This window comes from Octopus sinensis, linkage group LG29 (assembly GCF_006345805.1).
Source record: "Octopus sinensis linkage group LG29, ASM634580v1, whole genome shotgun sequence".
In the NCBI taxonomy this organism is placed as follows: Eukaryota; Metazoa; Mollusca; class Cephalopoda; order Octopoda; family Octopodidae; genus Octopus; species Octopus sinensis.
This window is the reverse complement of record NC_043025.1, coordinates 5,802,451-5,814,950: the sequence shown is the minus strand read 5'-3', so window position 1 is coordinate 5,814,950 and position 12,500 is coordinate 5,802,451. Positions and strand designations below refer to the sequence as shown.

The 12,500-nt window shown below is 38.8% G+C and overlaps 1 protein-coding gene across 2 annotated transcripts in view; it reads left to right on the top strand.

Moving 5' to 3' along the window:
- Positions 1 to 12,500, top strand: part of LOC115226219 (papilin) — a 75,920-nt gene that overhangs the window by 61,110 nt on the left and 2,310 nt on the right. Inside the window, exon 20 of one of the 2 annotated variants that reach the window (XM_036514903.1) lies at positions 2,561 to 2,809. The exons of the other annotated variant lie outside the window; for it this stretch is intronic. Within the exon in view, the coding sequence (XP_036370796.1) occupies positions 2,561 to 2,809 (249 nt within the window). The remainder of the gene's footprint in view (positions 1 to 2,560; positions 2,810 to 12,500) is intronic. 2 annotated transcript variants of the gene reach the window in all.

Sequence of the window (12,500 nt, the reverse complement as noted above, 5' to 3'; positions counted from 1 at the left end):
ATAATATTAATGTAGAATATAGAATATATAGTATAAATGATATATCTATAGTAAAATGAAATGAAGTATTGATTGTCTTATTGAATAGATGAAATATTGAATATAAAATATTAAGGGACTAGTATACTTTCTTGCATTTAAGCAGTCTTCAAGGTCCCAGGTTGTGACACGAATATATATATAAGATTCACAAACAAGCATATCAAACAGGTTCCCATCAGCAGCTGCCTATTGCATACCACTATGGTTTTGACACCTGGGAACTACCATTATATGCAGCAATGCCAACAGTAATAAAGCTAAAAATACTGACTGAGGATCAAAAGACAAGCAGCAGGGAGTGAAACATTGGCTTGATATGCCTATACATTTGTGCACACATGTTTATGAATGTAATATAATGTATCATCGTTATCATCATCATTTCACATCCATCTTCCATACTGGACATGTGTTGGACAGTTCAACGAGATCATAAGAGCCAGGGGACTGTGCTAAGCTCTGATATCTGTTTCAGACCCTATGATCTATGCCCCTTAATCTCATCCCAATCTCCCTAGTAGATATAATACAGCTTTTAGAAACCCCACCTGATTCAAAAGTACCATACTTAATGCTATTCTCCTTACTACTACTACTACTACTACTACTCAAACACGTGGTTCCGGGTTCAGTCCCTCTGCGTGGCACCTTGGGCAAGTGTCTTCCACTATAGCCTCGGGCTGACCAAAGCCTTGTGAGTGGATCTGGTAGACGGAAACTGAAAGAAGCACATCATATATGTATTATGTGGGTGTGTATTATATAGGCGCAGGAGTGGCTGTGTGGTAAGTAGCTTGCTTACCAACCACATGGTTCCGGGTTCAGTCCCACTGCATGGCACCTTGGGCAAGTGTCTTCTATTATAGCCTCAAGCCGACCAAAGCCTTGTGAGTGGATTTGGTAGATGGAAACTGAAAGAAGCCCGTCGTATATATGTATATATATATATATGCGTGTGTGTGTTTGTGTCTGTGTTTGTCCCCCTAGCATTGCATGACAACCGATGCTGGTGTGTTTATGTCCCCCGTTACTTAGCGGTTCGGCAAAAGAGACCGATAGAATAAGTACTGGCCTTACAAAAGAATAAGTCCCGGGGTCGAGTTGCTCGATTAAAGGCGGTGCTCCAGCATGGCCTCAGTCAAATGACTGAAACAAGTAAAAGAAAGAGTAAAAGAGTGTGTGTATTTGTGTCTGTGTTTGTCCATTCAATTTTGCTTGACAACCGATGCTGGTGTATTTACATCCACATAACTTAGTGGTTCAGCAAACGAGACTGATAGAATAAGTACTAGGCTTACAAAGAATAAGTTCTGGGTCAATTTGTTCGACTAAAGGTGGTGCTCCAGCATGGCCGCAGTCAAATGACTGAAACCAGTAAAGGAATAAGAGAATAGAAGACTATATTGAAAGGCAGCGAGACTACATTTAAAGGTGGCGAGCTGGCAAAAACGTTAGCACGCCGGGCGAAATGCTTGGCAGTATTTTGTCTGCCGCTACAATCTGAGTTCAAATTCCGCCGAGGTCGATTTTGCTTTTCGTCCTTTCGGGGTCGATTAAATAAGTACCAGTTACACACTGGGGTCGATATAATTGACTTAATCCGTTTGTCTGTCCTTGTTTGTTCTCTCTGTGTTTAGCCCCTTGTGGGTAGTAAAGAAATGGGTATTTCATCTGCCACTACGTTCTGAGTTCAAATTCTGCCGAGATCGACTTTGCCTTCCATCATTTCGAGGTCAATTAAATAAGTACCAGTTACGCACTGGGGTCAATATAATCGACCTAATCCGTTTGCTTGTCCTCTCTGTGTTTAGCCCCTTGTGGGTAGTAAAGAAATAGGTATTTCGTCTGCTGCTACGTTCTGAGTTCAAATTCCGCCGAGGTCGACTTTGCCTTTCATCCTTTCGGGGTCAATTAAATAAGTACCAGTTACGCATTGGGGTCAATGTAATCAACTTGATCCATTTTTCTCTCCTTGTTTGTCCTCTCTGTGTTTAGCCCCTTGTGGGTAGTAAAGAAATGGGTATTTCATCTGCCGCTACATTCTGAGTTCAAATTCCGCTGTGGTCGACTTTGCCTTTCATCATTTCGAGGTCAATTAAATAAGTACCAGTTACACACTGGGGTCAATATAATCGACCTAATCCGTTTGCTTGTCCTCTCTGTGTTTAGCCCCTTGTGGGTAGTAAAGAAATAGGTATTTCGTCTGCTGCTACGTTCTGAGTTCAAATTCCGCTGAGGTCGACTTTGCCTTTCATACTTTCAGAGTCGATTAAATAAGTACCAGTTACGCACTGGGGATCGATGTAATTGACTTAATCCCTTTGTCTGTTTTTGTTTGTCCCCTCTATGTTTATTTTCCCTTGTGGACAATAAAAAAATAAGAATAAGAGAATAAAAAACTATATATATAGATATATATATATATATATATATATATATATATATATATATATATATATTATATATATATATATATATATATATGTGTGTGTATATGTGTATTTGTATCCTCTTTCAGCAACAACTCCAACAGCAGCAGATGATGTGTGTAAACTGCCAAAGGCTGTAGGAAACTGCCGGGCCAGGCAACTACGATGGTACTTCGACCACGAGACAGTGAGTTGTCAGAAATTCTACTACACTGGTTGTCATGGAAACGACAACAACTTTAATAGTGAGCAGCAATGTGTTCATCGATGTTTTGCACCAAATCCCATCATCCAATTCACAATACCACCCAATGAGAAGGAACTTTCCAGAGATCCCTGTAAGTATGCAAAACAGTTATTATCTTGTGTTGTGTATCTTGGAGTATGTTATCTAATGTATCAGTCTTTCCTTCTTCTTGTTATTTCACTCCAAGTCAATCCATCAGATCTCTGATCTAGAAGATCTCTGATCCAGCACAGCTCTAACCTAGCTGATCTCTGATCCACCACATCTCTGACTTAGCAGATCTCTGATCCACCATATCTCTGACTTAGCTGATCTCTGATCCAGCACATCTCTGACTTAGCTGATCTCTGATCCATCAGAACTCTGATCCAACACATCTCTGACCTAGAAGGTCTCTGATCCAACACATCTGTGACCTAGAAGATCTCTGATCCAGCACATCTCTGACCTAGCAGGTCTCTGATCCAGCTCATTTCTGATCTAGCAGATCCCCAATCCAGTAAATCTCTGATCCAGCACATCTCTGACCTAGAAGATCTCTGATCCAGCACATTTCTGATCTAGCAGATCCCCAATCCAGTAGATCTCTGAACTTGCCGATCTTTGATCCAGCAAATCTCTGATCCAGCATATCTCTGACCTAGCAGATCTCTGATCCATTAGATATTTGATCTAACAGATCTCTGATCCAGCGCATCTCTGTTCTAGTAGATCTTTGATCCAGCACATCTGACCTAGCTGATCTCTAATCAGCACATCTCTGATCTAGAAGATCTCAGATCCAACACCTCTGACCCAGCAGATCTCTGATCCAGTACATCACTGATCCAGCAGATCTCTGATCCAGTACATCTCTGATCTAGTAGATCTCTGATCCAGCACATCTCTGACCTAGTAGATCCCTGTTCCAGGTGATCTCTGATCCAGAGGTTCTCTGATCCAGCACATTTCTGATCTAGCAGATCTTTAATCCAGTAGAAGTCTGATCCAGTATATCTCTGATCCAAGGTGTTCTGTCTCTGACTATTTGGTATTTTATTCAGGCATAGTGTATCTAGGACTACATTATCTAATGTGTCCTTCCTTGTTATTGTTGTTGCTTAGCCCCAGTAAACATAAACTTGACCTTGCAAACTTATGATCTTAGGATTTCCGGCTGTGACCATCCTGTCTTATAGTCAGACATAGCATATCTAGGACTCCATTATCTAATGTTTTCCTTTGCTGTTTAGTTTAGACCCAGGTCAATTCTGATCCAGGAGACCTATGTGTCCCAGTTATGATCATTCTGTCTTATTGTCAGACATAGTATATCAAGGATTATATTATCTCTCTTTGTTGTTTCTTAACCCCAGGTCAGCCCTGATTCATCAGACTTATAATCAATAACATTCCAGTTATGACCAGCCTGTTTTTTTTGGGGCGGGGGTGGGAGGTTGAAGAGTATTAAGAACTGTATTATCCAAAATATCCATTTTTATAAGGGAGTACATTGGGAATTGTAAGGATATATACAAATGGTTGAAGCAGATTGGAATGGGATCACCTGTAGAGCTTTACAGAAAGTTTGCCTCTTAAGGGCAGAAAAGATTATCACTTGAAAGACTATTGAAAGCTTGTGGATACCTAAGGTTACAGGTAGTAGCCTACTAACCACATAAATTCTGCCAGGAATAAAACTGAACCTCAGTAAAATCAGTAGTAATAATAATAATAATAATAATAATAATAACAATAATAATAATAATAATAATAATAATAATAATAACAATAATAATAATAATTACCCAACTAACAACATGGCTCAAAAAAGATTGGAACCAATGTAAAGAACACCCACAAAAATCATCATTGCTTGGAATTGCAAGAATTCTCTACAGGGTTCTTGGAGCATGCTCAGTAAACAAGTGTCACATTAGTCTGCTGACAGTGGACAACTGACATTTTCAATCATACCCAGCAAAATAAACTGAGTTTTCATCAAAGAATAATAATAATAAAATGTACAGTCAGTTTGCAAGAGATGTGAACACCGAAACAGATACAAAGGACCAGTGGCTATGAATGAGGAGTAACAGGAAGATAGTGACAAAAGCATTCATGTGTGCAGCTCACGACCAAGCATTAAGGATCAACTGTGTGAAGTGTAGAATAGACAAAGACAACCAATAGTGATAAATGCAGAATATGTGGTGAGAGGGGTGAAGCAATATGGCGCATTGTTAGAGAATGCCTGAAATTGGCAAAACGTGAATACAAAAGATGCCATGACAATGTGGCAAGAATGATCCATTGGAAGCTCAATGGAAATCACAGCCTACAAAGAGAAAAAGCCGTGGTATGAGCAAACCCTAGAAGGAGTCACTGAGAACAAGAATTGCAAAAATCCTGTAGGATGCAATGATCTAGTGTGATCACTTAACCAGACATCAGAAACTGGACATTGTTGTGTTGAGTAAAAAAGAAAAACAAGCATGATAATCGACATAGCATGTCCCGGTGACAACAGGATCAAAGAGAAAGAAGAAGAAATACTGAAGAATTGCAATGATTTAAAGTGGGAAATACAAAGGTCGTGGTCAATGAAGAGAGTAGACAGGATACCAATAGGTAATTGGTCCACTTGGAAGTATCAACACTCAACTACCAACATGGCTCAAAAAGACCGGCGCAAGTGTGAAGGTAGAACCCCTACAAATAAGCACTGCTTGGAACCGCAAGAATTCTTTGCAGGGTTCTTGAAGCATAACCAGTAAACAGGTGTCACCTTAGTCTGCTGGCTGTGGACAGCTGACACTTTCCATCATACCCAGCAAAATAAGCTGAGAGTTCTCATCAAATAATAATGATAATGATAATAAAAATAATAATAATAATAATAATAATAATAAATGCCCTGATGCAATGTCAGGCAGTGGCTCTCATGGCTTCTAATCTTAACTGATTGGAAGTGTTATCATGTACATTGTTTTGTCTTGGTATAAAAGATGGGCTACAGCAAATATTCTGCTCAATACCACAGATTTGCTTGTCAGTTGTTTGACCTTAACCAGTTGAGCATGTCCCTTAGTGGCTGACGATATGTGCATCTCTGATCACGAGCAGAAGTAGTGGGGGAGCATCATAGCCATGTGTTGAGAGGGATTCTTTGGGCTTTGAATAATTCACCGCTGGAAACATGGGTGGTTCTTTCAACATCCTTAAACAACCCTTATTCAGGGACCTTTTGAGCGGGATGGGCTACTCAACCTGAAGAAAATTCTAACTGGGCCCCCACCTGCAAGGTCATGTGCTGTTTATCTTGATATGAGATCACCATGTCGCGCACATATGGTTGTGATGCATGTGCCTAGTGTACCCTTATCAGACGAGTAGTCATGATGGGTATGCTGGGCTTCGTATATTTTACCCCAGTGTCACTTTGATGGCATGAACTGCTCTCTCACTTAATGATAATAATAATAATAATAATAATAATAATAATAATCATTATCATCATCGTTTAACGTCCGTTCTCCATGCTAGCATGGGTTGGACAGTTCGACCGGGGATCTGGGAAGCCAGAAGGCTGCACCAGGCTCCAGTCTTATCTGGCAATGTTTCTACAGCTGGATGCTTTTCCTAACGCTAAACACTCCGTGAGTGTAGTGGGTGCTTTTTACGTGCCACCTGCACAGGTGCCAGGCGAGGCTGGCAACGGCCACGGTCGGATTGATGAATTTTACGTGCCACTGGCACGGAAGCCAGTCGAGGCGGCGCTGGCATCAGCCACGATTCAGATAGTGCTTTTTACGTACCACCAGTCCAGGGGTCCTGGCATCTGCCGGGTGCCAGTCATAGGATTGGTTCAATTTCGATTCGAATTAATAATAATAGTAATAATAATAATAATAATAATAATAGTATTCAAACTGGTTGTGCTATTCAGGCAGTAGATCAGATATTATTGTTAAAAATAATCACATCATCAAACCATATCTGCTCATAGATATGTCAGTGACAGCGGCAACAATAAAAATAATAATGTGCACCTTCCCTCCTCGGAAATCTTCCCTCCATGGAACAGCACATATACTAAGGAAAGGACTTCTTCACTTAAAGTTTTTTAAGGCTTGACAGTTAACACAAAGTAAAAAAACAACAAAACCAGTATTTTAAATCCTCATTCTACAATGAAATATAACAATAATAATAATGATAATAATAATAATAATAATAATAATAATAATAATAATAATGATAATATCAGCAAAATGTGGAACCTGAAGACTAAAACAACACTTGTTGTCATAGGTGCCCTGGGAATGATAGCAAAAGGGGCTGATTGCTACCTAACTCAGATACCAGGAAACCCCAAAATGGCAGAAATTCAAAAGATAGTGCTCATGGAAACTGCTCATATCCTACGCAAAATACTTTCTATGTTTTAGTCATTCACTAGTACAACACCAAAAAATTTTTTAAAAACCCAAATATATGGCACCCTAGGCATAACAACAACATGAACTTCCAACCTGTTGTCTCTTGAGGTCTCTGGGTGAAACTTGGAGCCAACTTGTACAAATATAAAGCAAAAGTCAAACATAGAATAATAATGATAATAATAATAATAATGATAATAATAATGATAATAATAATAATAATGATAATAATAATAATAATAATTTCTTTTATTGGTGACAAGAGCCAAAGACAGTAGAATTTAAAACTCCAAATGCTTCTTTGTTTTAAAGTAGAGATATGTCATCTTTTTTTCACTGTTTCCTGTATGAATTCGATGGGGCAAGGAGGTATTGTCATTTGTAATGTAACTCAACCATTCCTTCTCTCTTTTTTTTATGCTGGCTCAAGTTGAGTCACTTCTGCCACCCAGTATTTGCAAAAGACAGAATATGATTGTAATTGCCATCATTGTATGAAGTGGATTTTCCATTCAAATTAATGCCTTTAATGCTATTTTTATGAATGTCCATGTTTCATTTTTTTCTGTGTGTTCTTCCATTGAACAACAACTGTGCGTAATCTTGAAGATCTCTCTCTGTTTGTTTGTTAGTTACATTGTCTGGTGTTTTGTTTTTGCAATTTTTGTGTTTCAAAATAATTTGGGGGCGCGGACCTGGCTGTTTACAATATCAAGGCTACTGCTACCACCATCATTGCAAGCACCTCTTCCTACTTCTATTGAGGTGGCCATTTAAATCATGACAGCTCTTTACCAAAAATACATAAGTCCCATTTTTGATCACATAAAAGGTGCAGTGACAATTTTTGAAACACTCCAATTTAAGCAGTGCATATTCAAGAAAAGTGTCTTTAATGCATTAAAACTTACAGAAGCCCCAACTTCACATATAAGATTCGGGGCCATTTAAAAAAATTTTTTTAGATTTTTTCTTTGAAAAATGTATTTGTTAGGCGCAGGAGTGGCTGTGTGGTAAGTAGCTTGCTAACCAACCACATGGTTCCGAGTTCAGTCCCACTGCGTGGCATCTTGAGCAAGTGTCTTCTGCTATAGCCCCAGGCCAACCAATGCCTTGTGAGTGGATTTGGTAGACGGAAACTGAAAGAAGCCTGTCGTATATATGTATATATATATATATATATATCGGCCTGCTCGCTTAGCCAGCGGAGTGGCGTCATTCGAAGGCTAAAACAATGTGAACGCATTGTGACCAGCGATGTGTAACTACATCTGATGGTCTGGTCGGTCACGTGATTACGTGATATATATATATATGTATATGTATATGTGTGTGTGTTTGTCCCCCTAGCAATGCTTGACAACCGATGCTGGTGTGTTTACGTCCCCGTCACTTAGCGGTTCGGCAAAAGCGACCGATAGAATAAGTACTAGGCTTACAAAAGAATAAGTCCCGGGGTCGATTTGCTCGACTAAAGGCGGTGCTCCAGCATGGCCACAGTCAAATGACTGAAACAAGTAAAAGAGTATAAGAGTGTTATATGCCATCAAATATGGCAGTTAAAAATGCTGTATCCCCATATCTATGCGCAGGCCTGGACACAATGCCTGTGAAGAAGGCTACCTTTTATCCATGTATGCACGTTTCCTTTCTATATGCACCGATGTTCATCCAAGGGAAAGACTACCAACTTTGGTTGATACATCTTGATTCCTGAGTCTTCACAGGTTTTGTTGTTAGAAAATCGACTCTAAAAGGACAAGACGGCAACGTTGACCTTGGCCAGATTTGAACTCGTGACACTAAAGCCAGAAGAGATGCCACAAACCCTCACCTTGCCTGACCATCAACCCACCACCCTTATGTAGTACTTTTTATTGATCCTGAATGGATAAACTGCAATGTTGACCTTGGTAGGATTTGAACTCAGAACGGAAAGAGTCAGATCAGATATCACAAGACATCATCATTTCTGACCCTCAAACGGTTCTACCAGTTCATCACCTTGGATTGGTAGTTTTATATCACCCTCTGAAAGGATTAGATGTAACCTTAAACAAACCTTAAACATCCTTAAACATCCCTAAACAAACCTTAAACAAACCTTATTCAGGGACCTTTGAGCGGGATAGACTACTCGACCTGAAGAAAATTCTAACTGGGCCTCAGCAGGGTTTGAATTCAGGGTACAGAGATACCCCAAAGCATTCATTTCAAGACTTTAATGGCTGTACCAGGTATAGAATGTTGATGTGTAGGAAAAATTATTGTTGGGTGTGAAAGGTGTACAAAGATTCAACTGGAAGGAATGTACAGAAAAGGAAGATGAAAGAACAATCAGGCAGAAGGACTGAGACCTGACCTCAGGATGTTGAGCCTGTCAAAGGGCCACAATGAATGGAAATGTGTTGTTTGACATGGATCCCGTCCAAACAATACCTGAATGGAAAATCAGATTAAAAACTGATGCAATATGATGATAATAATAATAATAATAATAATAATAATAATAATAATAGTACCAGGCAGTGGCTCTCATGGCTTCTGATCTTAACTGATTGGAAGTGTTATCATGTACATTGTTTTGTCTTGGTATAAAAGATGGGCTACAGCAAATATTCTGCTCAATACCACAGATTTGCTTGTCAGTTGTTTGACCTTAACCAGTTGAGCATGTCCCTTAGTGGCTGACAATATGTGCATCTCTGATCATGAGCAGAAATAGTGGGGGAGCATCATAGCCATGTGTTGAGAGGGATTCTTTGGGACTTGAATAATTCACCTCTGGAAACATGGGTGGTTCTTTCAACATCCTTAAACAACCCTTATTCAGGGACCTTTTGAGCAGGATGGGCTACTCAACCTGAAGAAAATTCTAACTGGGCCCCCACCTGCAAGGTCATGTGCTGTTTATCTTGATATGAGATCACCATGTCGCGCACATATGGTTGTGATGCATGTGCCTGGTGTACCCTTATCAGACGGGTAGTCATGATGGGTATATTGGGCTTCGTATATTTTACCCCAGTGTCACTTTGATGGCATGAACTGCTCTCTCACTCAATAATAATAATAATAATAATAATAATAATACTTGAAAATGATACCAGGCTTACCATCCCTACAGGAAGTGCAAAAAATCATGTTAACTGGAACGACTCATGTACTGAGAAGAGCATTATCACTGTGAAAACAACATCCATTCATGAATTTATCTATTTATAAATTTTTTTAAATACATATTTTACATGTGAATTTGCGTGTGTAATCTGGAAATGCATACAATGAGCTTCTCTGCCCTAGGTGTACGGAAAACACTCGGCGAGAAACGGAAAAAAATTTGAAGGAAGAAGATAAAAAAAAAATTTTAATAATAATAATAATAATAATGATAATGGTTACTTCAAAAATAGGTATCAAATCATAAATTTAGCGAAGGGTTGTAGTTTAGTCACTAGCATCAAATATGGTATTTGGTAGGCACTTTATTTCATTGATCTCAGGAGGATAAAAGGCAAATTTGGGATTTGAACTCAGAATGCACAATGCCAGAAATACCACTAGGTATTTTTATGCTGCTTGAATGTGACTAAAATTCTATCCTTTGAAGATGATGATGATGACGATGGTGGTGGTGGTGGTGGCCAGCAATATTAAGGGAGAGTTGTCAATTATATTGATCCCATTATTCAGCTGGTACTTATTTTATCAGCCCCGCAAGAATGAAAGGCAAATTCAATCTCAGCAGAATTTGAACTTAGAACATACGTTCAAATGATAACAATAATAATAATAATAATAATAATAATAATAATAATAATGATAATGAGATAGAGAGTAGGAAGCCAGACATAGTCTTAATTGAGAAGGAAAGCAAACAATGCTGGATCATAGATATAGGATGCCCAGCTGACAACAAGGTATGCGATAAGGAAGAAAGAAAAGTTGAGAGATATGATAGGTTAGCTTGGGAGGTTAAGCAGTTGTGGTCGATGAAAAAGGTGGCAGTAGTACCAATAATTATCAGAGCCCTGGGAACAGTGAGTAAAAATCTTGAGAAGTACATGGAACAAATAGGGGCTGCAATAAGGGTGGAGCACTTGCAGAAAAACACTGCTTGGAACCACTCGAATACTTCAGAAGGTGCTCGAAAAATAAGAGGTGTTACCTTAGTTCACTGGTAGTGAACAGCTGACACCGTAGTACATCTCCAGCGTTAGAAGCTGTGCAAAGGCAATGATAATAATGATGATGATGATGATGATGATGATGATGATGATAATAGTCCTTTCTGCTGTAGATACAAGGCCTGAAATTTGGTGGGGGTCTAGTCAATTACATCAACCCCCCAGATTATAACTGGTACTTAATTCATCAACCCCAAAAGGATGAAAGGCAAAGTCAACCTCAGCAGATAACAATAATAATAGTAATAATAATAATAGTAATAATAATAATAGTAATAATAATAATAGTAATAATAATAATAGTAATAATAATATGCCTCAAAGGCAGCTTGGGGGAGTGGATTAAGTCAATTACATCGACCCCAGTGCGTAACTGGTACTTATTTAATTGACTCCAAAAGGATGAAAGCAAAGTCGACCTCTGCAGATTATAATAATGATAATAAGGATGATAATAATAATTTGGAACTACGCAATACAAACAGACAGAAAAATTGACTCCAATTGACCAGACATTGTGATCAAGGACCACAACAGGGGAACTTGTCTGTTAATAGATATGTGTGTCCCGCAAGATCAAAATGTCTCAAGAAAAGAATACAAGAAGCTATCTCACTATAAAGATCTCCAAATTGAAATCACAAAAATACCGAAGCTTAGTACTACAATAATACCAGTGGTAATTGGTGCGTTGGGAATGATAAAGAAGGGTGCTGAGAAGTATATTAAGTAATTGCCTGGTGACTCCAATTTCTGTGAACTACAAAAGGTAACCTTGATGGGTACAGCCCATATACTACAGAAAACACTCTTCATCTAAAATGGAATAAATGTGGTGATAATTTAACCATGCATAGAAAAACAAAAGAGCCCTTGCTACTCTTGGCCCCTGGAGGATGCTCGGTACTAAGGCAGCTGAAATAAAGTTATAATGAAAAGAAACCATAAATGGTAATAATAATATAATAATAATAATAATAATAATAATAATAATAATAATAATAAGGCGCAGGAGTGGCTGTGTGGTAAGTAGCTTGCTTACGAACCACATGGTTCCGGGTTCAGTCCCACTGCGTGGCATCTTGGGCAAGTGTCTTCTACTATAGCCTCGGGCCGACCAAAGCCTTGTGAGTGGATTTGGTAGATAGAAACAGAAAGAAGCCTGTCGTATATA